This window comes from Bombus vancouverensis, chromosome 4 (assembly GCF_051014615.1).
Source record: "Bombus vancouverensis nearcticus chromosome 4, iyBomVanc1_principal, whole genome shotgun sequence".
Taxonomy (NCBI): Eukaryota; Metazoa; Arthropoda; class Insecta; order Hymenoptera; family Apidae; genus Bombus; species Bombus vancouverensis.
Window position 1 is genome coordinate 9,055,187 of NC_134914.1, and position 27,219 is coordinate 9,082,405.

Genomic DNA, 27,219 nt, shown 5'->3' on the forward strand with positions numbered 1-27,219 from the left:
AGCGAACACACAACCGGATAGCGTTCCTCGTATGAAAAGAATCGATTTACCATGATCGCTGTGAAAGATGTATTAGCCACGCTAATTAACCATCGTTCGAAATTCTCGATGATCATCGACGCGTGTACGCGTTATGTAATCGATTGGTCGTCGATTCACAAGAACCGGACCGATGATAATGATCGTACCTACACGTTATCTCGTCGATTACGAGGCTTAAACAGATTTTCTTCACTTTTGTACACACATCACTTGCGTTTGGAGTAAAGCTTCGTTTTATTGGTTAGATATATTTCTCACGCGATATTTCCGATTAAGATATTTTTTATTTCCGGGAAAGTTTCGTCGAAGAAGGAGAGGTTGAGAAAATTGTATGACAGGTGTGAAGATAAGAGGTTGAACATTCTTATGTTAAAATGTTCGAATGTTAATAAATATTTGTATATTAGGGAACTATTCAACTTTTCAACTTCTACAGATTCAGATTTACTTTTATTCCTAAAGATTTTTAAACCAATTCAAACCATTACAACAATTGTTGGGCAGAAATTAAAATGTCCCTCTTGCTTTATAAGACCATGTCACGCACATGGTACAAATTATTTTTACCACTCGACAGAAACAGACTATATTTTGTAACAAGCTTAGACTCCTAGACTGACCCAAGTTTAGTTTCCTTTAGACGTCTTTAAGATCTGTGATCACACATAAATATCTTGTAAATATCTTGTATCAGACATAATGTTCTAACTGTCGATAACTAACAATCACTTGAATAACCAACTAATTAGGAACTGACTAGAAACTTAAACCGAGGGACTATTATCTATTACATTCTACTAATCAAAACTTCCAAAACTCTGAAGAAACTCACCTCAGAATCTCTCAGCCGATTTCTCAAGCTCAGCAAAGCCGTACTTCCTATGTCACGAACCAAATCCCAGAGATCCCGTCGTCTTTAAACTTCCAAACTCGCTCGAAATCGTCACGAATCGAAACTACGTCGTACTTACTCGCGATAGGCGATCGATCGATCGAAGAAAGGTGGAAGCAGCACGCGTCTCGACGGCGTTGCCTCGACTGATTCAAGAACCGAGCGTGAAGTGACGGTACACCAGGCCTGGGTTTACGTTTACCTGATTGTCCGCGGGCAACGACGAACGAAGAGGAACAGATTTTTCGTGCAGGCGAAACAGAGACAATCATAGGTGTTCGTACGGTGGGGACGTTGGACAGGTAACAGGTGAGAGAGGGGAAGGTGGAAGAATGGGTTTTACAACGTTGCCAGGTTGTCTGGCCAGGCTTCGAATACGGGTTACGTGTACGACGATGTGTGGAAGCGTCGATCTCGTCGGAGGAAGCACGAGGATGATGATAACACAGGAGCGGCGGCAAACAAAGGGGATGATGAGGTGGATGACTGCCACACCGCACGTTCATCGTGCATTTCGTTTCAAAACGGCTGCGTGGTGGCAAGAAAATTATAATTTTCGCGGTTTTATGTTACGTGTTTAGTTTTCGGTTCCTTACAGTTTCTGAATGTTTCTGAGAATTCTGAGATTTCTTAATTAGCATGTATTATATACATTGTATCTGTAAACATCGTTCAATACAATTGTTATGATTGACGTAAATGTTATTATATGTTCCTATGATAAATAATTAGTAACCTACTGATGTTTATGCAAATCCAAATTTTTACGAGCAATGCTAGAGGAAAGGAAGCCCATCGAAGATTTGCTTCTTCCACTAAATGCATTATATGTATTACATATAACAATTAGTGCATTTCGGATTTTCTATATCTGTATATTATGTGCATTCCTATATCTTTTAATTTTCAATAAATTCATAAATATCTATAGTGCGATAATCAGTAAAAAATACCAAAGAAAGATAGAGTCAGTCTTTTATCTGAAGAAGAGTTTCGATGATCGCGATAGTAAGGAATCAGACAACTAATCATGTTATATCATGAAATACACTTGCTCGGATCTCTGGCAAAACGGTTTCGAAGGATCGAAAATTAGAATCGTTAATTAGAGTACAGGATACCGCGAATAAACACGAGTTTCAAATTGTCCTGTCTATTCTAACGATTCACCAAATTAGTCTTCTGTAGAAGGCTCCTTAATTGCTACTCAAAATCCGTAGAGAGCCATTAGAGCGGCTCTTCTCGCAATAAAAATTCGCTAATTAGGACAGGGCCAAGCGAAACGGTCTCTACCGCGAATCCTCTCCTCAATTAGCAAACAAACACTATGGAAAGAAATCCTAAGCCGTTTCTCCATCCTTCCGCGATAAACCTTTCTATGAATTCGGCCAAGCAAAACGACAACAATCCCAAAAATGAGTTCGTAGATAATTATAATAATACCGCTTTTTGCAGGAGGAAAAGTTCTTTACAATATTGCAATATCAGAGTTCTACTACATGCGTTCTTATCCTAGAAAAACCACTTCACGTATTATTCTATGAAACTTCGAGTCTCAGGCATTCCAATATTCCTTTCTCCGAATTTTTATCATAAAATATATAAGCTCTTTCTGTTCGACCATTCGCGGAGAGAGAGAGAGAGAGTAAATTCTCGTTACGATTAGGTAATCGATGCCACGGATTGGTCGATCCCCTATTTCGATTAGGATAATAGAGGTGGTTGACTGATTATAACACCGAAGTAGCAGGTTATAATATATACTTTATTCCAACAACTTTGTAGATATAAATAGCTACGCGTTATGGGTATAGACGTATTCTCAGAGACGTGTAAATACTAAGTTACAACTGATGACTGATCAATGAACGAACAACCAGTCAAGACATTGACCGGTCAACGGATGAAAAACCAGTCAAGAAATGTTGACTGATCTAAGGCTGATAAACCAGTGAAGTTCGATGACGATGCTGTCACAGGGGAAAATTATTGCTGGGATTGGTCGCTCCACCACCGGTCGTTTGCGGGTGGAAATGGCCGTTGAACATGAGAAAAACCCGACCTTCCTTTTCACCTGATTTTTTTTTTACCTGATTGAACAATAACCATAAAGAATTTCTCGACTTGAAGATCTTTTATAACAATTGAGGATTGGGTTCCTTAGGATTATTGAAGTCCGACTAATTACATTTGTACAGCTTATGGTCGTCTTGATCGAGGGATGGTTTCTGGTTTATGTAAAGAGTCACCGGACGTGACACTTTCTTCCTCTGCCTTTTGTTTCTCTGAACTTTCTATTTATAAATTCTGTCGTGTACCTAGAACCTATAGAGACAATTCGACACAGTTCTCCAATGAAACGTCACTTACTGTACTCAGGCAAGTCTACATTCTCACGGAAGAGTCGTCGTCTCGAATGTTAATGAGCAGTCGAATATGTCAAACAAGAGAATTACGTAGAACATAGAATCGGTCATCTTCTGTTAGAGAAACCACCATTTTTTATTTACACCTTATTCTGCCAACTAGCAAATCTTCCAAGTGACTTTCCTCTGTGCAAATCATCCCGACCGGTCAATTAGGATTACTCAGAATTGACGGGCCAACCGAACGGTACTTCTTTTCGACGAAAGAAGAACCGACCTTCCTGGGAAACTTCACGGCTGGATCTTAATCGGATATTCCGTTAATTGCTACTCTTGCTGTCTTTCTCTCTCACTAGCTTCTCACTTAGAGCTGCTCATTCAGGTGGAAACTTACCTTGAGATTTAGTTGGAGAAAGGAAGGAAAAGTTTGAAAAAGATTTGTTGCTCCATAAATGTTTATTCGATAATAAATAAATCGCTAAATGTTTGTTGAATAATAAATAAATGTTTATTCAGATTCCATTTCCTTCTCATTTCTTTAATCGTTTGTTCAATTTTCATAAAAATATAAATTTGGAAAGACGCATCTATGTATATTGTTATGCATTAGGTCGTCCAAAAAGTTTCTTTCGTTTTATAAGGAAATAATGGATACACAATATTTTTCGTTTTATATTATTTTATCGAATCACGTATCACGTAATCACGTAAAGATCACAACGTTCGACAGATTAAATTTCATGTTTGTATAAAGGTTCATCGTTGTAAAAGACGTGTCTGTAAAAGAAAGACACTTTTCGGACAACCTAATACTACGTAGCTTGTACAACAACATACATAATCCATCTTAAATTCCCTTCGAACAGATCCAAACGAATCGTCATTGTAATAGAATCGAAGAAATAAATCGAACTCCATAGAGTTTTTCCAGAGGTTTGAGAAAAGGATGATCCTCGGTGTCGCATTTATGACTTAAGTGGCGAGGAATTTATTACCTCGGTCGGATGGCAATTGTCAGTGATCGTGGCTCAAAAGAAGAGACGAGAAAAAGCAACGGCAGAGTCCGAGCCCGTTTCCGTGGCCGCGATGAAAATTGGAACGGGCTCGTTTCTTGATCAATTTCTCGTGTGACGAGTCTCCTCTTGGTTATCTTCCTTATCTCCGAACCGGTTCGATCCACGGATCATCCTCTTATCGTGGTTACTTTTGTACGCGGCTCTGGCCTCTCTGATGACTCACTGTATATGCAGAACCGCGATTAATAACGAGCCACTACTCACGTGGGTCAGCGGCCACGTGAAAAACGAACGATAGAAGCTTCGAAGCAAGGGATTTTACTCGAGATACTTATGCGCATTATTAGCCGAGCAGAATTTACGTATGTTCTACAGATTGTATTCCGTTTCTTTATCACAAAAAATAGGTTACATTTCCGTTTACTCGAAGTTTTCTTTTTAATTTCTCTATGCGTTTTTCGTATGCGTATAACGCTAAACTTGGAATGAAATTTTGTAGCATTCTATTTTTATAAAAACTGTAGTTATCGACAAATATTCTGCAATATATATAAACGAAGAATGTAATTATGCACGGTAGTAAAATTTTTGTCAATTTTATTGATTTTGAGTCGAACCCCGCAGGTGTTACACATCATCCGATGAGAGACTACTTTAATCTCTGGTCAAGCAAGGTGCAAGACGAATCGATTTAATTGCGAAACCGGCATACTCTTTGTGGATTAATTATACTTTGCCCGGTGCGTTTCGAGTTTAATCGAGTGGAGAAGTTTAATAGATTCGGTGGGGTGGAACGGTGGAAATACGAGTTTAAACGATTAGTTACTTGTGGTGAATTGAACTTTTCTATCGAATGCCAATGTTAACATAAAGAACTAATACAAAGTTGCAGAAATGAATCAATGAAATAAATATAACACCACCATATTGGTTAAATTAATAAAATGATCTTCAATGCAACAACTCCTTTTTAAGCTTCCAATTTATCCATTCTAATATATTTCTCGTACCTTGATAAAACAATAACTCATACTCTGTACTTTGTTAATGATATTACTGCATTTTTTAGCGCTTTGACGCTTAAACATGTATAAGTTAATTCACTTACTTCAAAGTAAGCTATAAATAACCCCAGCAGTAAAAATTTAATACATTAATTAAACTTCTGTAATGCATAACAGTCGTGTAAGTAATTGTATATTTTGGATATCTGCGTGACATGTACACGGAATTGCGTGATAGTTGCGCAACTACCGTCATTTACATAATTGTCTCTGCAACGAAATGAGACACGCGTTTCTTGAGGAAAATATTCTTACGATAAAATTATTTGACTTTCTCGATCAAGAAACTCCTCACAAGAATTTTATTTGCACTTTTCGATATCGGATTCTTACGGAATTATCTCCGACTTTAAATTCACCGAGTCGAGGCATTACGCAAAGACTTTCGAGAGCAGTTTTCAAATGACACCTACGTGCAAAATCCACTGTGATCTGGTGAAATCGTGGAATTGATACCTCGTTCTAGATGAGGTCGACATCCATACCAAATAACATTGCAACATGCACACGCGCACGCTCACGCAAACACACACATTGTTTCTTATCTATGGTAAATAATTAAATAATCAAATAAAATTTCTGTCAAAAATTATCATTCGGTTGGTTCATAAAATACTCGTAAATTATGCACCAATCATAAGTTCTGATATTATGGTAGCTACACAGATATTATACATGGTGCATAACCTGCAGTATTACTTATAGAAAAAAAAAAGAATTCCTCATATCTATACCAAACATCGCAACATTTATACCGTTTTTAATGATACCAACATAAACACTGTTTAAGTGGTTCAAAATCTCACAAGAAATTAAAAGAGATCTGCGTGTAACTCAGTCTTAGCAAGGCGATATTATCCGCAATAAGAAGATTTCCACGAAGATATCGTTCCAGTCTGAAAAACCTGAGTCTCGTTCAACGTGACACTCGGCTCGTAATTCAACAAACCGCGGTTACCCACTAACCTTAACCGACTGCGCGAAACAACGATGATAATGGCAGGCCGATAATAGGTCAGCGTCGGAGAAAGTTTTCGGCGAGTCGTTCCGTTATATACCAGGAAGACGAAGCGGGCCGAAAAGCGGCTCCTCTGCAATCGGTGACGCCCATAACGATCTGGGTCAATTAACGACATGTATCTAGTTGAATTTCGGTGCTCGATCACTCGCCAACGAACGTTTGAATTTTACTCTGTAATATCATGTGACTTGGAATAGTAGATATTACGAAGTATAGAATGTTCTCTTTTGATCTTTTGTATTTAATTAAACTGGTTGAAGGTATCATTGATTTTTAATAGTAATCGATAAGTGATGGTTTATGAAGTGGAAGAAGGTAGATATAATATCTATGAAATTCTATAATTTTTTAACGTAATAATTGATCCATTATTCTCATTTAGGGATTTTATTCGTTAATGCGAATAAAAAATTATATCTATACATAAATAACAATGTAAATAAATATATCAAAAATAGTTAAATAAATCAATATACAATCCATAGTAAGATAACTATATTATTTGCCAAAATATAAAACAATTCGCATCTTTAATATAATTTGAAATTCATCATCAATCGGTTGGTATAAATATTTTATTCGTACGAAATTTCTATTCCCACAATCAACTCTTATTTTTCATCTCCCCTATACATACAATTAATGTACTAAAATCACGCTTAATATCAACTTAACGAAACTCTCTTAACTTAACGGCCATAACGAATATCTAGAATCAATTTTCGATTATTTAATTATACAGAAGAATAATGCTAAATATTATTTATATAATACATATAATATTATATATAATAACTACTACTAAGTGATCTTCCAACATTCCACCACACATCTATTTGTTTCTCCATTCTCTATTACCGTCACTCCGTCTGTTAGCCATAGTAATTAAGGTTGTTCCATCAATCTACACAACGATAATATGCTACGAATTACTTAACACGATTACCTCACGACGACGAATTACTCTTAGAGTATCCCGTTATATTCAGTTAAATAGTCGATCGGTCGCGACGTTCCACATAATGATACGTGGAAACGGTCACCAGGGCGATCTTCGTCCCTTAATTACGATTAATTGGCGGTTGGTAATTGCACGCTTCCACGGTCGCTAAGGAGATATTCCGCGAAATACGACGCCGGTTTCGCGACCCTTTCGCGCTCCAAAGACTTCTCCATGCCGCTAATTGCGGACACCTGTTCTAATTGCTGCAAACAATCGAACGCTACTCTGGGAGAAGTGTTTCAGTAACAATCGGAATTCTACCGCGACGCGATGCTCCTTTCGTTGTTTGCACGCTTGTGGTTATATATTGGCACAGCCAGCCGATCCTATTATAGAATAATACATATTGTGTCCTGATGGATTGCGTGTGATGAGATAATATGAATCAAATGACGATTCTGTGGATCTGTGGTCTTAGAGAATGAAAGACAGATGATGCTTTGGAATTATATTTAGTATCGGATAGAGTTCTTTAGAGGTGGACTGGATCAAGTGAAACGTTGTACGAACAGCTGGCTGAGAATATGTTACAAATACATAGGGAACTGATATATAAAATTAGATATTAAATTACAACGAAATAGATAAAAATTCCTATATTATATATTAGATGTATATATTTTTTAACATAGAGAATATAATTAATTGAGTATCGTAAACCAAGAAATCAATCGTTATTGATCTTAATGAAAGGCCAAGTATCCCATAATACAGAAAATTCTAGAGGAACTATTTTCAGCGAGAAACGAGGAAAGCTCACGAATCGGAAATGAACTGAAGAACGTCAGAAAATAACATAGATAAAATCGCAACTTTTTCGATTCCTCGAGAAGCTATGATCATCGTACCTGTCTGATTATAGCTGGAACATTCTACTGAATTTTCGAATAAAAACCTTCAGATTGAAAGTTTCCTTTAAACGATCCTCATAGCTTCTATCCATCGCTAAACATCATACAAACCATTTTTACTATGTAAGATAGTAAAAAAGAGGGATAAAAAAAAGAAGAAGAAGAAAGAGGAAGCGCGATCCGTGCAATCAAAAGTTATCTACGGTCCCGACTGAGAAACCTTGAAATCACTTATGACTGTGATCGCGCCGATTTCCCTGTAATCTCAGGTTTATCGGAGGCCTACACGGAACGAGAATTTTCCTTCGTTCTCGTTGTACGCATTCTATCTCGGTTGTATACGATGGGAAAGGCTCGGTTCGGATTACGCGATCCTGACGCGATAATGATGATTACCGCGCGCGTCACGCTCGTCCAGGGACCATGGGGCCATTTTTCTCGCCTCGCCGTGAAATCGTACACCAGCGCGAGCGATTACGATATAAATCGATCGCCTTCGTGCCGTGGATTAATAGCGGATAACGGAATCGCGGAATAGTTGCGTGCACGTTACCATTGCCCGGGATGGAACTTAACGAGACGATTGAACAGTCACTGACTGCTTGCGAAAATTGAGAACGGAATCCCTCTTGATGGTCCTAATGGCTGTAGATTGTGCACGGATCACTGAAAGAATGTGTTCGTACGAAATCGATGAGTTTTATAGAAGATCTTTAGTGTATTTTTTGTATATATTTGAAAGTGTTCAATTTACGAGAAATTAAAAATGGATATTGCTCACTTGCAGCTATACTATAGCATTTTATAGATTTTCATCTGATAGCTTTATTTACCTCTGCTGACTCGTTAAATAGAGCGTAGTTTGATACTAGAAAAATGATCCGCCTCGTGAAGATTTATGGGAAAATTCTTCTACGCTGCGGATGATTCTAACTTACATGTAAAATAATAGTACCACCTACGTAATTCTAGATCGTTATTTCGTAAGCTATGTAATAAAATACGTAGCTAAGCCATGTACTAAAATAAAGTAGTAGTCACAAGGATAATTCCCTAAATCCCTACAGCTCGTATCTGAAGATCTTAACCACAACGTTAACTCAAACTCACCATTAACATTATCCACCCTATATATTACACCAATAATACTGCTAATCCCTATCTACATAACTCTATAATAAAACAACCAACAGCTACCGTCCTTCTCCCTCCCCCCCCCCCCCCCAAAAAACTCTCTGTAATTCCAAAACACAAAATAAACACAGTGAAACGAAAGGAAGGAAGGCTTGACAATGGAAAAAATAAACTTACGTTGACGAAACTGTTACACTATAATGTAACGTTGTATCGGCTGACGGGGCTAACACGTGGCTTTCGATGTTTTTCTCCCGGCGTCGCGACGCAGGAGAGCGACGGTGGTTGCGATGGTAGCGACGCCGAGATGATCGGTAATGGGAGACGCGGAGGCGGAACGGAAAGGGATCGCGATATGGAGGAGGATGAGGACGAAGGAAGGGAGGAAAGGAGCTCAGAGGGTGGAGGTGGTGGAGGTTTCGGTGGTTGGAGGTCCCACTTGCTCGGTGGGCTGACGCAACGTGTCAAATCCTGGTACTGGGGCGCCAGGCCCCTCGTAAGTTTAAATTTAAACGAACCACCAACACACAAAAGTCTACCACGCACAGATACTTCTTTTTTTCTCTTTCGTTCCTCTCTCTGTCTATCGATTTTTCTCTTGATTTTCCTCTTTCCTTTCTTTCTTTTTTATTTCACTTTTAAAGCCTCTCTTGTTTTACTGTACTTAAAAATTTCAATTTTTTTTTTTCTTTCTTTGTTCTCCCATGTCATTCGCGAAGCGTTTCGAGTCGCGTCAAACGTTTCGAGTCGCGACGTACGACCGTGGAATTCTCGACGAGTTTTCTTGAAACTTGAACGGCCTGACTGTCTTAATCTGATCTCGAGTATCTTAAAAGCTCCCTAGTGTTAAAATCGTCTGGAGTAATGCAAATTTGCAAATTTCCATCCGCGAGTCTTGTACATCGCTAGGCTGAAATTTCCAGCCTTTTAACGCTCTTCGATTTTTTACGCGAGTCGGGATGGACGAACTCTTCAAGGTACTTTTCGAGATCTTCGCATCGGTTGCGACTCGAGGCTTCGTATCCTCGAACTGCTTGTAAATCGAAGAGGTAAATAATCGATCGCCAATCACAATTTTCTGATATCTATATAGAAGCAGGAAGAATGCGATGGATACTTTTCTTCTATTTATTTTTTGAATTTTATTTTATCTTATTAACTAATCGATTCATCCAAGAAGGTCTAATTAATCAAGGAATTCCTATCGTTCTTTTGTTTCTCTTGAACTGAAGACAATTGTGATTACTTATAAATAGACCGAAAAATAATTTTATATCGGGTGTAAAATTTAGCCAAATTTTGGGATCGGGACTGTTCCAGAAAATGAACAAAAAAATGTATTCATCAGTAGTATCGTTTCATCGAATCCTACATTAGATCAATAGACAAACTAGTGACAAATTCTAACGTAATATTCATGAGATATTTAGTAAAGTAACTAATAGATACGATTGTAAAACGTAGCGACAATAGTTAGACAATATATTACGAACTAGTCGGTAAACCTGTTTAACAAAAATTTAATTTTTTAACAGATAGTAGGATAATGTCCGATAGCATTATGGTCTCAGAACTTTCCTACTTTCTTGAGTACAAGTTCACCATAGTGAAACAAAACTTTTCCACTATTTTACACGAAGCTTGTGTTATAAACTGAAGAAAATATGCAAACTTTAAACGTGCGGTTATTCCGTTACGCATATATTAAAGAGAATGAAAATTTCTGGTTTTTACAAAATCGGTAATTTTTATAATTTCAAAGTATAGAATTCTTTAATTTTTAATGGAAAAAATGAAGAAGAAAATATTTATTTTTAAACGGTTTACGTGATGGTTAAATAAAATAAAATCATGATCGATAATCATTCAAAATTAAAAGTTATTTTAATTTAATTGTCTAATATCAAGCCATCGGAAACGATCATCCCTTTTGGCATGAAATTCTCCCAATTAGATCTCTGTCTTTCTTTTACTATATGTTACATTACATATATATTTCTCTATCTGTCTGTCTCTTACTTCTTTCTCTATCCCTGTTTCTTTTTACCAAGATCAATTTTTCTTTTTCTGCTCTTAGAGTTAGCGAATTTAGTCGAAATAGCGTTAGGTGTGTACGTGTTTTTTCTTAGATGTCTTGCACATGCTACTTTCGATTTATCCTTAACTATATATTCAACGCACGACTACTATAATATCTATGCAATGTATATATAATTATAAGAACGTTCGAACACGAGCATAAATATATAATTATATATACACCGTCTGAACATATGTCAAAGTGTATTTTTACATTATATTTAGATGTCTTGGCATGCACGATCACTTTACTCACATCGAAATACAGTGTAGCTGTATAGGTTGTATAGTCAGGTACAGTAGCGTATGCAAATGTTTTTGGTTGGATAAATTTTTCATTTTATATTCCAGAAGCGGTGTCTAAAAGAATTTTAACTGATACTGACTATGAAAGAATAGCAAGCAAAAGAAAGCAATAAAACGAATACATACTATTACATTGTCGTATAGTATTAGTAGACTGCACATATTTATGCAAATACACATTTTTATATATATATATATAAACACAGATAAAGAAATCAAATCTAAGAAAAAATTTGATACACTTACTAATTATTATAACAATCTACCCTACTTTAGGTATTTTTATATTCTTGCATCTTACCTGTATTTTATGCATTTTTGAGCCTTTAAATATTCCATAAATGCATAAAAATGAGCGGTCTAAATTATTTAAATTCTTTACTAAATTAGTTAAAATTCCTTTAGATATCGTTTTTGGAACATAAAATGAAGAACCTTTCTGACTAGGAACTTTTCCACATCATTGTATATTCGCGACTTTAAAATCGGTAAACGGAGTGTAAAATCGAAACGTAGATGCTAGTATAGTTCGTTTCATGTTATTCAATTATTATACTATAGAGACCGCCGTTAGAGATTAGAAACGTGCAATCGGATCCTGAACGTACGTAGACAATCGATAGAACGATGCTGTAGAGTTCGTAAGATAGGATCTTTGTAGGAAGAAAGTCTCGATCAGTAATGGGACGCCATCGATGACGATAAATCAGTAGAGAAAGCGTAGACAAAAGTTTTCACCGAACAAGGAGACTCGAAGGGAACCGGAAAATCCGCGAGGAAATGGCTCCCTGACGAGTTTCAGTTCGACGACCATCGTTCACGCGTCATTTGGATTATTGTCGTTGTATCAGATTGATTTTCAACCTCTACAGCGTCATGTAATTTACAAGTTACGTACATTTTATGTAATGGTTTAAATCTTTCATTTCGTATATTGTTTTTTAATGAGAATTTTAATTGAAAACTACAGAAGAGAAATATAATGAAGCTTTAATCGTCTTGTAACAGAGAAATTTTCCAATTTATTTTAATCATTCGCTACAATTTTCAAAATTTCAATTGTTATAATATTGTTATTATAAAGCTCCACGTATCTATCATTTATTTTTAGCAAACTTAAAAGATTGTCCTTTTTTCAATATATTGATGATTTATAAACGACGACAACATTTTGAGTTGGATTTCAGTTATGTGACCTAATTTTGGACTGCTTAATTTTCAGTTGATTTCAAAGAAAATCTTTAGACCTAAGCTTTTCTCCTAAACTGTTATTTTTTCCATTCTTGCTTCGCCGTAAAATATAAAGAATTATTGAAGAATCGTTTCCATTTTCGTTATTTTTTTAATTATTTCGCAATTACGAGTTGACACATAGGTACGCGTAGGAAGAGAAATTCACGGGGCGAATAAACGCGCGTGCGTTCGCGTGTTCTCGTCACACAAACCGCGTTCGCTTGCGAAACACTTTCACCGCTCGCGATTCGCGTTTCTCTATGCAAGGAGGAGGCCGGCCGCGAAACTTGGTTCGCGAATTCGCTCGATTTCCATGCCCGTCGACCGTGACCTACGGATCCGGCTACATCTGTGTCGGTGGAAATTTGACGCACGCGATAGAAGTCGAGCGAATTTCGACACGATCCGGAATCTACGTTGTGGAATTTCATTTTTCGCAAAACGAAACCGAGAATTCTGTATAAATCAAAACGTTTGACACTAGAACTAAACAACAACTAAAATATTCTACAGAATTTTTATCAAAAGAATCAAAATGACAGCGACATGTAGAAATATATAATTTGAGGAGAGAAATATTTTCCAATAAAAATATAAAAATCTTGAGTCATATATTTTACAAAAAATTACTCAAATCTATATAAATTTATAGGATCTGTAAAAATGACAAAAATTTGACGATTCTAGAAAGTGTAGAAAGTAGAGAAAATTTCGAAGGCCGGTCAAATGTTAAAGATCTATAAAATCTGACAAAAATCCATAAGTCTGTAAGTCTATAAAATTCTCATGGAAAATTACGAATCAGTAATTTTGTCGTCTCTGGTAGTTCTAATGTTAACGAACGCGTCAGAATTCGCTCGGGGGACTCGCGAGTTGACTCAACAACTGAAGTTAAACACTAGTTAGGAATTCCTCAAGCGACGTAACAGAAAAAATACCGAGTTTGCTTTGGAAATTGAACGAAGAGCAAGGAGTTTCGTGAGAATTTCGAAATTCGTGAAACTCGACCAGTTTGACGAGGAAAGATACGTGACTAGTCTAGGAAAGATACTCGTTTAAAAGGTTTGATCAAGGATTCACGTGCCACGATCATTTCTATCATCGTCTCATGATCTCTCGTCTTTTTCTGCACGTTAAAAAATTGAAATTGAAGAGCCAATTTCGTTAAATGCCGTGCGTTAAGACAGTTGATCGTGCAATCGCAATTTCGATGAGAATAAAAGAAATGAAATATAATTCGATCGTAAAATAATTGCACGACAAAACACCACCACTACCACCACCACCACTCTGTCCGAGCACCACCAACACCCAATTGCTACCAGCCTATCAGCAAGCATGAAACTTAATTTTTTAATATACTCTTATGATACCTATATCGATATGTATATATATATATATATATATTTATTTATATGTACGTAAATATAAATATATTACACGATATATTTATATTTATTGCTGTATATATTTATATATGTATATTTTTTTTATTCATATTCACGTTTTTTCTACACGATGTTGCGTACGATGACTGTGATTGCATATAGGTAACAAGAAGAGATGTGCATCGTTGTGGAGAAGCGAAGCCCGGTAGACAATGCAAGTTGGCTGTGGAGTAACTACAAAGGCGAACTTGGTGAAACCCATTGATCGACGATGTTTGGTTATTTTTTAAAAAATAATGCCGCTCCTTAAAGCACTACGACGAAGATACTATTTGAAATGAAATTTCTCGAAATTAAAAATTATAAATATTGATATGCAAGATATCTCTTGTATCTTAAACTTCTTGATCTTTTCACAGTGTAACTTGAGAGAAACTCGTACAAGCAGTCAAACGTGATATACTATGCATTTTATATTTTAAATGTCATCATGATTAACGTAATTATTGATATTTATTTTTTCGTAAAAGCTAAACGTCTGATACCAGAGATGCAAAAAATCTTGTCCATGAAGAAATAGTTATTTTCCAGACAATAATTTATATTAATTTTATTCATATTCGTCTTAGCACTTTGCACAGGTTTCACAGAATGTTATGAAACGCGAAGTGTTAGAAATTCTTTCGTATCGTACCTTTCACGTACCTTTTCGCGTAACCAACTTTACAGACTACCAGGATTCCCTTCGACTACAGCGTGCACACGAACTTGTCAGCATCAGCCTCCTTAGCTCTTGTGTGCTGTCATCATGCGTTTTCGAGGTGGCTTTTACGGACTGCGTGACAGTGACCGAAACTCTTTTCGCGTTAAATCTTGTATTTTCAACTTGAGAAATGTTTACTCTGTTTTCAATCGGTGAATATTTCAAACTTCCTTTCGAGAGAAAGCGAGACAACTAAAACTAGAAGCATATAATTTTGGTTCTATTGTAAAATAATGAGAACTTTCAACGTAGAAAGTTCAAATCAGAATTTTCAAACGATGAAAAATTAAAACTGGTACTTTCGAAACAAAATATTCAAATAGCATCGAAAGAAGCCAAGAAACTAAAAAGAAGCGACAACATCTTGAAAATACATCCAAAAAGGAATATAAATCAATTTTTCTACTAAGTGAACAAACGGTGGCTGTCACAAGGTCAACCGGAAGCCGGCTGGCTCAACTTCCACCGATGAAACGTAGCTGTGCCCGTTTCAGGAACTCGCGCACAAGCTCTCACGGAGCTTCGACATGCAAGAAGCTCAGCTCCTCGAAGAGGGTGGTTCTGGTGCAGCTACTGCCGGGGCTGGAGGTGCCGGTGGTCCACCACGAAGGCATCACAGTGCCCAAAGGTTGACTAGAAGCGAAATGTCGGAGAGAAGAGAAGAAGATGGCGCACTTGTGGTTCCTGATCATCAGGGTAACCTGAGGATCACTGTTAAGAAAACCAAGTCGATTTTAGGTATTGCCATCGAGGGCGGTGCCAATACCAAACATCCGCTGCCCAGAATCATCAATATACATGTAAGGAAATTTGTATTCACAATAATTGTATTAACATTATTTAGAAAATAATATTTAATTGATTGGAATACGAAGATACTAGAAAATATCAGAATTTAGGAAATTTTCAAGTATTGCGTATATTTGTACATCTTAAAAAAATTTGAAAGTAAAATTTAGTATTCTGTGATTAATGAAATATCGATGACTGATTTTATTTCAAGAATAACGTTTGATCGATGAAAAGATATCGAAAACACATCCTGAAATGATCAGTTTAATTACAATCGTCTATACATATAGCTATAGAACACTTAAATATACATTACAGACTTGTAGTTCTGTTGTTAAGTAAAAAAATTACCGATACTCGGAACACTAATTAGTTTACACTTTCACAGGATAATGGAGCAGCGTACGAGGCCGGTGGTCTCGAGGTCGGTCAGCTAATCCTAGAAGTCGACGGTCACAAGGTCGAAGGTAATTTCATCTTCCAAATCTTTCTTTTCTCGTTAATCCAGCTACAAGCACGAAATGACAGGAGTCTAACATTCGTCTGTGTTTTGTTTGAACAGGTCTCCATCATCAGGAGGTAGCAAGGCTGATCGCAGAGTCGTTCGCGAGACGAGACCGCAACGAGATCGAGTTCCTGGTAGTCGAGGCAAAGAAGAGCAATCTGGAGCCGAAACCGACGGCTCTGATATTCCTGGAGGCGTAGCAGGAATCTCCCACCTCCGAGCCGGAACCACCGTAGCCCAACGTGACCAGAGCTCGGCCCGCGACATACTTGGAGCGTCGTAGACGCTGAACCGTCTGTTGAAGCTGAAGAGACCGATGGAACGAGGAAATCGATCATGAAGCTCGTCGATCGACAAACGTAACGAAGACAAATCGACGAAGAGAGAAAAGAAGACGAGCTTGCCTCTTCATTTTCATCGAACGCTCTCGATTCGACGGTCGAGCTCTCAGTCAGGTGCTAACTGAACCTGGCCCTGGTGGTGGGAATTTTTCAAGAAGAAAATACAAAGAGTAAAAGGAAGGAAAGATAAAGAAGCGCCACAGATAGAGGAGGGGTTAGTCGGAGAGTGAAACTCGATTAGCGAGTCAATGGGATGATAATTACACGATCGTCGACACTATCGTGGCTGCCCTCGTTGCTGACGAGCCAGGCTATCGGAAGCTTCTAATCCTTCGGCTTTCCAACTTTTTCGATTCAAGAAGCCGTTTGATAAGAACAAATATTGTCAAAGTTTGCGACGAGGAGTAAACGTACGGACGATCCGGTGACAAAACACAGGAGTACAAAAGAGTTATGGTTTGAAGAGACTATTTAAGAGAGACACTTTGAGTGTGAGGATGATGTTAAATGAGAGAAGGAAGGTTGACTGTGCCAAACTATTAGGGATTGTTTCGTGTATACTAATTATGATACTCTTAATCGTAACGAGATTCAATCAGAGACTCTGCCAACACAAGAGATTCACGAATATGTGAGTAGCAAAATCGAGCGATCCTGAGTGACGAACTTGTGCTTAACGGACACGATCACGAAAGCTGTTCACGTGCATGGATCGAACGTATCAAGAGTACGAGGCAGTGAGATTATGCGAGACATGTGATGATTCAGTAAAATGCGTTTTCCAGGATCCTGGCCGATGTCATCGATCAGGATTTTCGTTGATGCAGTTCCTCAAAGGCTTATTTAGTGGTACCGTGATGACAATCCGTTTAACTGTCTTTTAAACGTCTGAGAAAGATACTTTTTCCAGCTACCACGCAATTGTTTCAAGTTTCAAATGTCTAATTTCAAAGTTCAAATTTTTTATTTCATATTTTGAATAATTATGAAAATGATTGTCATATATTTCCAAATCTATCGAATCACAGCCTGTTAAAAACCTTCGACTACGGATCCACAAAACTCTATTTTTGCATAAAATCTAGATAATCGTATAAGCAAGTAATTCGTACTTAAGAGAACCCAACAGGCGGCGAGGAAAAGGTGACGAGGAACAAAATCGACGAAAGTCCTAACCGAGTGGAGCCTGAGATTAACATAGACTTATTATGGGAATTGTTGAGGCTTAACAAGATATGTTATATATACATATATATTATATGATAATATTATTATTGACTATCGTAGTGGAATTGCAAACTTGTACCTACCCGATTACACCTCAAGCGCGCACGGACTTCCGGTTGCTGGTGCGCGCTGAGGCGGCACCGAGGAGCGCGCAGAAGGGAAAACTGAGAAGATTCTATAAGAATATGCGAAATATTTTCAACAAGTTTAAATAAATATAGATACCGCGTACTTAGCAATGGGCCTGATCGTTCGAATTTTTCGAGAGATCGCGGACGATCGTGCATAGAAAAAAAAAAACAAATTTCTTAAAAAATCTGAAAATTTTCGTGATCGAAGACGAATGAAGAAGAGGAGAAAGGAAGACAAATTCTGCACTTTCTGGAAAATTTGGAGAAAGCGTGAAACGAACAACACGCTATCACGAGATCATAAACGTTTGTTTGCATAGTGGATCACGTGGAAATTATTTTAGAATCACGTTCGCGTGAGCGACGATTCCTTCAATTCGTACGCGCGCCACGCTTGGAAAACTCGAGGCTGTATTTTTCATACAGAGATTTCATGCTTTTTCACCTCACCTTGTTCACGTGGATCACGTGGTTTAGGCATTTTTTACGATGAATCATAGACACGATGACGAGAAGAATTTTCTAAATGATACATTTGTATCGCCTTATTGTAATTGATGTCTCGAACTTTTCGATCGTTGTGCACGATCACGTTGATTTTCGTCGCTGTGTAATTTGGAAAAAGAGAGAAGCAACTTGTTGTATGTACGCGAGTTAGAACAGCGGTTCCTATTAATTTCGTTGAAAGATCTTTGAATCTTTCTTGGGCAAAATCTTTTTTAGGTAAATAACTCGTTCGTACAATTTAGAGAGTTTTGTTTAATTCATTTTATTAAGTAAGGAGAAAGTAGAATTCGTACGTGTTTCAGTTCTTCCGGATCGTTTTACAAAGCACAAGGAATTAAATTTCAAATTAAGTAGAAAGTTCGATTTTCTTTCGTGAGTTGAAAGAATATTTGCTTTGTGGAACTGCTTCGTTAGTGTCGACAAACCGTTTTTCGCTAACTATTTATAACGTAATTGTTACCGCAATAATTACATTTAAACGAGTAGTAGTTACTAATTATCAATTCGTGAGTATAAACGTAGCGACTGTTGTTGTAAAAGTAAATGGTTATCGATACGTCTTGTTTAATATCTCTACCTGTTACCAAGTTAAACGTAATTTTACGAGTAGTAGTGTGTATACGTTGAATGTCGACGAGTCCACAAGTCGAATGCCGATGATCGTCCGCGATCTTGCTCGCTTTAACAAAAATGATAAAAAAAGATAAAAAGATGCAAAAAAAAAAAATAAAACGTGAAAAAAATACCGCGCAAGCTTAAGTAGTAAATTATCGCGTATATGTAACGAAACAGCCGAATCGGGACGCAGGCCAATGAGAGAAAGCGAGAAACGATTCGACGAAAGCCACTGACGGTTCAAAGATTCGCGTTTAATCAAATTCCAATGGAGCTTTTCGATAATGTCGTGTCACGAATATAAACGTATTGTCGGAGTTTATGTCATAGAATTACTGTTTTATAATAACATCTAGTCAAATAAGGTAATATATCGTTTAAATGATAATTCTTGAAATATTTCATTCAAATAATACGTAAGCCCTTTTATCTAATTTAATTCTTTGCATTACTCAATCTAGAAGGCTACTTTTCGATAAAAATTCTCAATAAAGTATTTAGATAATATTACTTTTATCTGAAACGATCAAGCTATACTATTACGGTATAAACACTTTTGCATTTGCATTAATTTTTAAACATTAAAAAGGGAGAGAACGAATGGAATTTTTTGATCGTCAGTGCGCTAACCAAGAAAGCACGTTTCAAAACAGTAATGTACCTGGACGCGTGTACGACGTATTCCGGTAAATGTGCCAAAGAGAAGAAAAAGCTATACGGAGAGGAAGAAAGAAAAGGAAGAGAAAAGGAGGAGCGCGGAAAGCGGGAAAGTTGTGCATACAATTACAAGTGCAAAATGCAAAACAAGACGGAAACTATTACGAGTGGACGATCGAGAGAAGAAAAGAAACCGCAAAGAAAAAACAAAGAGGATGGTTTTTCGTAGCTGGTGTGCACTCGAGTTGTTTTCTTCGTTGTTGCTTTGTAACGCAAGGATGCAATTGCACCGCTTGTCGCGAACAAGCCACGGGATTAAGAAACACGAGAAATAGAAACGAAAAAGAGAATAAGATGGGAAATGAAAGGACAAAGATGGAAACGATAGATAAAACGCGGCTAGTTGCTATTCGGCTAAGCAAACAGACAAAACTAAAAAATACCTCGTGTGTTAGTGTTTCTTCCTGTTTTCGAAGCGAATTTTTCTAACGAAGCATCCAAAATAAATTCGACGTCCCGAATAAAGAACAAGGAATAAAAGAGGAAGAGGAACGAACGATGAAAAAACAAAGCATGGGAGGAAAAATCACTATGGAAAGTGGGACAAGAAATGAAAAGAAACGAAAGAAAGGAGGAGATGATATTTTTGTAAAAGCCTTCGATGTATAACGCAATCACCGGAGCGATTCGAAGATCTCAGCTGACATATCCGACAATGCCTTACCGCTTTGATGAAAGAAACAAGAAAAAAAACGAATGGGTTCGTGAAAGCGACGCGAACCGATCACGATCGAGGAAAATGTTCGTTGGAACTTCCCATTGATCAGCGTCAGTGGATACAGTACGGTGCGAAGCAATTGGCACACACAGCATTGGCTTTTCGATCTTTCGATTTTGCTTAACGATCGGACACAGAGCGGAGCGACGCTGATAATCTTTCTGGTTGAAGAGTTATGTAAAGCAGAAAAGTGGGAAAAACTGGTTCTATCGGGCTCGGTTCGAAACGGAGAGCGTTGTTTATAAATGTACGCTGGAATCGGTATTCCTATTTTTTAAACTCGTGCAAGTAATCTTAAAAAATGAAAGAAACGTTTACTCGATATTTGGAATATATGAAGGAAAAGATTTGTCAGAGTTTAAACGTATTTTTTGCTTCACGCGAGAATAAAATAAATGGTATTCGATTTGGAAATGAATTATCCAGGTTTCTTAATTAAATGTTCGGAGAGGAACCTGTAAATCTAGACGTAAGAAAATTTACAAGAGTCTTTTCTCTTTTCGTTTCATTTAAATACATTCAACTGAAAAAGTTATCAGTAAGTTTCTCCATCATCCAATTGCAACAAAAATATATCAAAACTATGATACAATAGGAATGAAAGGAAATATCTATCGTTTAAAGACTGCCAAACTGTTGCAATTAACCACGTAATTACATTAACAGCTTCATTATCTTGCACGATGTATGCTTCACGGTCGCTGATCCTCCGATCCCATCGAGACAAGAAGAGAAAACAGATTCGTCGCTAGCTATTTTTCCACACACAAGTTCCCTTTATTCCACAGCAGACGAAGGTTTCGAACGTTTCAAGAAAAATACTGTCGCTCTCGGTCGATCGCTTTTCAATTTCTCGAAAAATATCAGCTACTGCAAACAGAGAGACAGAGAGAAAAAGAGAGAGAGAGAGAGAGAGAGAGAGGCAATCTGTCGTATCAATGAGCCATCGTGATTCCCCTTCGATCAATGATAATCGCTGATATAATATATCGATTGTCGATGATACGTTTGGTTCGATTAAAAATTCATTTCGAGGGATGGAAGTTTCGTGCGTTGAAATAAATTTTAATGAACACGATTTCTATATGAAAATCAGATTAATCGCGAGACGATTGGCCACCTTTCTCCAATGAAAACTGTTTTCTCTGAGAAAATCGGAAACCGATTTTCTTTACCACGAGCTCGAGCGTTCGCGTTTAGTCTGGCGTTAAAGTCTCCGCGTTATTTACGTTTCTCTCGCCGCTTTCATCGTTTCTTTCTTTGATAAAAAAATTCAATAATTTGTTAATTCTCGTTAGTTAATATTGGTAATTAGAAACAGCATTACGATATTGATTTCTTCGAATTTGAGGAATAGAAGAGAGTTTAAAAGGTTGAAGATTATTGTATTGAAGTTAAGCGATCGGAAAGACGGTAATTATTTGTTTGAAGAAATTGCTTCAGCGAGTAACCAGAATTAGGTGCCTTAACGAAATAATTCTTTCCATTTTTTTCTTCTAATTTCGCAAAACAATTATATTCTACTTAAGATTTATAAAGCCACGTATACATTTAAAATTGCCTCAGGCGAAAGAAAATGAATTCCAAAAATTCAAGCGATGTCCTACGATCGACAAACACACGACGAGACGATTAGTCTAGGATCGATGTCAATTAATTAACCCTTTGTACTTCAATGGCCACGTTTCTTATATACCTTTCATCGACACAAAACGAAAATGAGCAGAAAGCTACTGTACAAATAAATTTACCTTTTATTTCGATAAACTTCACTGTAAAAATGCGCCCAAGTTGTGTGTCGATCGAATTAACAAAATATTCGAAGTGCAAAGGGTTAAAGTTCGAAGGGGAAGCGACAAAACGATCGAGCAATCAGTCGCGATAGAAAAGAATAATTAGACGAGGACGAACAGGTTGCGTCCACTAAACCTGAGATTATCTTAAATAATAGCGTTAGCTCTCACAGGACACAAAAAGCATGCTGCGAAGTCAGAAAAGAAAGAGCGTAATCTAGCAGAGAGCGATTTATTTTTTCAACGACAAAAGAGAAAAGAGAATCAAACCTGAGAGACAAACACGGACTCGTACCACGTTAAAACCTGTCCAGCTTTCGCACGTTCACCATCCGCAAACTTGCTTTTTCTCGATCGACCGTGGAACCGTGGGTGCGAGCTAGCATTGAAATCGATCCTCTGGTCGGTGATCGAGATCGATCGTACGTACGATGAAAGGCGAACCGGGGATTTCGAACGTTTCGAAGAGGAAGCACGTGACTTCGCTCCAGGAAATACTACTTCCATTTCTTGCGAACGATGGTGATTGAAAGGAGGAAAAATCGATTGAGAAATTGGATTAGATATAAAAATTCAGGAATTGGATTCAGCTTTAATTCCGTTAGAAAACGTGTTTGAATCGAAGTTGAAGAAATAAGAATTTTCTTACTATCGAAGATTCTTACTATCGAACGATTTCTGGTATTCAAAATTTGATCGAGGCAGTGTATAGAAAATTCTTAATTGTCGAGTATTTGGGATGTTTTCTGTGTCGGATATTACAGGAAAATTCTTCGAGACAAAAATTTCGCATCCGCGATTAACGATCTTAAATACGATCGATTCTGGGTGTTAAGAAATTCTTAATGGCATAAACTTTATCAAAACGTTACAAAAGTCTGTCTTGCAACGAAATACTTTAAGAGAAAAAGCTAGCATCCACGATACCACGTCGCCTCAGTCTCGAGAGTCGATCGACAAACGTAATTCGCGTGAAATCTTTAGCTTAAGCTTCGTACACATCGTCGTAATCGAACGTCAAGATAAACGAGCGAGAAGATTGAAAAAAGAAGAGGGTCCACAGGGGACGATTCGCTTGACGAGTGAAGAATAAAATCGAAACATTATGCAAAAGCGAGTCGACTATAGTCGTCGGCGGATAAAAGGGCTAATCGAATTGTAAAGCAGATGTAACTGTACTCGTAACGTTTCAAGGAACACTCTGTACATAAGCAAACCGCTCGTTCATACCGCATTTCATAGATCATCCTTTTTGCAGCCGATTTCGTACACCTTTAGAGACACATACACACGTACGTTCTACACTTACAGAGACCAAACAAATTTACACGACTGTCTAACACATAACAACAACACGAAGAATCGTTCCAAAGGATGAAAACGACGAGGCTCGTCGCGTTAATTAACGACCCGTCGATTAATACGCTCATCGTCGTGGAACGGAGATAGAAGAGATCGCACGTATGAAATTGTTACACCAGTAACATGTATACAATGATACGTTGCGCGTATACAGGGTGTAAAAGAAATATGTGCCACGATCTTATCGTATTCGGCTCGTTGTGCAACCATATCGTGGAAAATAATTAGATTTCTAGGTCTGTTTTCTTTTTCCTATTTTTAGAATATAGTATGGAAAATTTGTAACTTTGACAGTAGATGCGTTTCGCTTTGGAATCGATGGAATTTCTTATTTATTATAAGCTCGTATCAAGTAATAAATTGCTACGTTTGAACAAACACTAGTTGCATGGCATTACATACAATTAGTCGATAAAAAGTTAATAAATTGATCGAAAGATTGATAAGAATGGTTTCGTTCTTTAATGAGACGATACTGGAGTTTTGTGTGTCGCTGAACAACACGCAGCAAATTCTCGAATTTTGCAGTTAGTTGGAATTTCTAGATCTATTAGCAAAATTCTTTAAATCTGCGCTTTTTTATTTGGTTTAAATAGTACGTTGAAGGAACATCATCAAACGATTCTTTTACGCCCTGCGTATACGAATACACAACTACACGATACATTCACGGACACGCGTAGAATAAATGTAAAGGGACAAAAGGAAATTCATCGTTTCTCCGAGTGTAACGCGCGCGACCATATTGTTTGATTATTGTTAAAAATCGCAGACGCTTTAATTGTTTGTTCGAATTGTTGTTGTTCATTATTGTTACCGTTGTCATTATTATCGTCGTTGGATGTCGCGTAACGTGATTACGATCACCATTCAGCCTGTCGATTTGTCCTTTTTTGCGTGCCGTTATTATTATTATAGTCATTACGTTATGATTACGACCGTGAATATTATTATTATTATTATTATTATTATTATTATTATTATTATTAACATCATCACCGCGACGATGACGATTATTATTGTAATTGAATAAAACGTTCACCACGAGAGGTATGAATATTTATCGAATCTTTCATTTCGCTTCCTACTATTATTTATTTTACTCTTTTAATTCCCCATTTCCTCTTATACTTGAATATTTTGATATAATTGTTTGTTAAAAGAGATTGCTGAATAATAAATTACGAATTAGTCGTACAACATATTCGTTGAAATCTTAATCGAATATTATAAACAGATTACATATGCTACTGTAGTCTAATAATGTAATAAATGCTTTATACGCTAAATAAGAATAGTTTTCACCTGTGCTCTTCATTTGCAGAGGATAATAGAATAAAATGATATATGTATATATCGTTGGTTAGATAGATCTCACGTAAACCAACTTATTACAGAACGTAATATCTAATATTTGAGAATTACAAAAATTAATTAAGTTAAAAATTAAACAGATGTATTAATGTGCGCCAGCGATCGAAATTTACCACAGATTCCTTGCTTATCACGGCACAGTAAAAGTGTGACCGGTAAAACAGACGAAACGGGAGAGTTAACGGCCGCAGTTAATTCAGAAATCTGTTTTCGAAGCTCGCTGCGTTTGCTCGTAATTACGTAATTACACATCATTCTCGCCAATTAAGCTCGAATTATCGATTTCAAACTGATTACCAGCTAATTGCCTCCTGTTTGGAGGACCACTAGGATGACCACAGCTTATAAAACAATCGGTGATGTAATTTCGAGTTAAACGATGATAATTACGTAACTTCGAGGCCGCGTGAGTTCTTATTGATAGTTGTTAACTGCTGGTTGCAAGCCTTCTGTTGTAGTAAGTGAAATGAATTTATCTCCTTTATATAAAAAAAAAGAAAATATCACTTTATATAAGTACAACACCAAGCCAAATCCGACTAGCATTGCTATGGCTAACTTGAGTTAACTGTAACTCGAATTTTAACTAGATCTGCACAAAATTTACCCCAGGACCCGATAAGTTGCCATTTAATAAAATCAGTGAGTTGACAAAGGGTTAAGGGTTATAGGTTAAATTCCTCTTTTATAATCTCACAATTGTTCATCAAATAGGATAATGTTAATACAATTTTAGCTTGTAATATTTATTTATTTATTTCTTATAAATTTGTTTATTATTGTTTGCAATGGTATAAAATGAAATTCCCAAGGGAACGGAATAGAGCGACAAATTGTGTTGCACATGAACTGTCTGTTTAGCTTTCGCTGCTATCTAAATAAAGAAGAACGATACAATCTAAAACGAGCTTCAAGTTGAACAATTGCCTTGCTTAATTCTACGAAATAGCGGCGGCGTGCTACAAATAAACGAAGCGTCTCGTTGGATTTAGAAATAATTGAATTCTCACGATAATGTTCGAGCCAAACGACAACTAGAAGGAACAGAGAACATGTCGAGTTCAGATATCACACGACTAAAAAAATACGAAGGAAACAAGTAGAAAACACGATATAAATGCATTTTTCACAGACATTTTCTTTTGGTAAAAAGAAATGTAGCGATAAAAAAGGAAAGAAAAAGGAGAAGAATGAGAGAAATTCTGTTGGAAGCAAACATTTTTCCATTTTGTTTCAATCTTTGCTTAAATTGGATCTCAAAGCTACCTCAAAATTCGATTCGATTTCGATTGAAATTCAAATAGAAAGATCTGTCGCATATATTTTTATCTCAATTCGGATATAAATATAAAATATTTCAAAGTCGTTTCGATTTCGATTCAAAGTCAAATTAAAGATTATTCTAAAGCTATTTCAATTTCAATGAAATTTTACTGAACGATATTTCAAAGTTCCCTCGATTTAATTCAAATCTATCTATATGAAAAGAATATTTCAAATATAACGTAAACCCACTTCGATTCTTTGAAAAAGAATGCTATAATTTAGAACTTATCCGCGCCGAGCCAAGAATAAGAGTTCGTCTTTGCGAAACGGTAGGCATAAGATAAACAAGAGTTGGCGGAATGTCAAAATATCACGACGCCCACCGAGATTTTTTTTTTCGACATACATTGTCGTGATACGTATCAGTGGATGTACCAAGCTGGTCGATTGCGGGGTTGGCTTACGCAACACGGTACCTAGGGTAGACATAATGCATAATCTCGTTAGGAATCTCCAAGGGGGTTGCTGTCTAAGCTTTGTCGTAAAGCTCTGCTAAATCACTCGATCGCGTTGTGGCATAAGATATTCCGTGAAAATACGTTGTTTACCTAGAACTGGTATGTTACGTTAGTGGATAAAGTTAGGATCGATGACGACGTAGGATGGCGGTTGTCGATACCGATGCCATTGGATGGCTGCTCGTTGTTTATTGC

The 27,219-nt window shown here is 37.0% G+C and overlaps 1 protein-coding gene across 5 annotated transcripts in view; it reads left to right on the plus strand.

The window, feature by feature from the left end:
* dysc (whirlin protein dyschronic) overlaps positions 1-24,927 on the plus strand; it is a 109,895-nt gene extending 84,968 nt beyond the window's left edge. For 3 of the 5 annotated variants that reach the window (XM_033334199.2, XM_033334202.2, XM_076617680.1), the window contains 4 exons: positions 9,661-9,885; positions 15,653-15,958; positions 16,339-16,417; positions 16,513-24,927. In XM_033334199.2, coding sequence (XP_033190090.1) covers positions 9,661-9,885; positions 15,653-15,958; positions 16,339-16,417; positions 16,513-16,655 — 753 coding nt within the window. In that variant the 3' untranslated portion in view covers positions 16,656-24,927. The remainder of the gene's footprint in view (positions 1-9,660; positions 9,886-15,652; positions 15,959-16,338; positions 16,418-16,512) is intronic. The other 2 variants (XM_076617679.1, XM_076617681.1) reach the window with 1 other exon arrangement.
* The last annotated feature ends 2,292 nt before the right edge of the window (positions 24,928-27,219 follow it).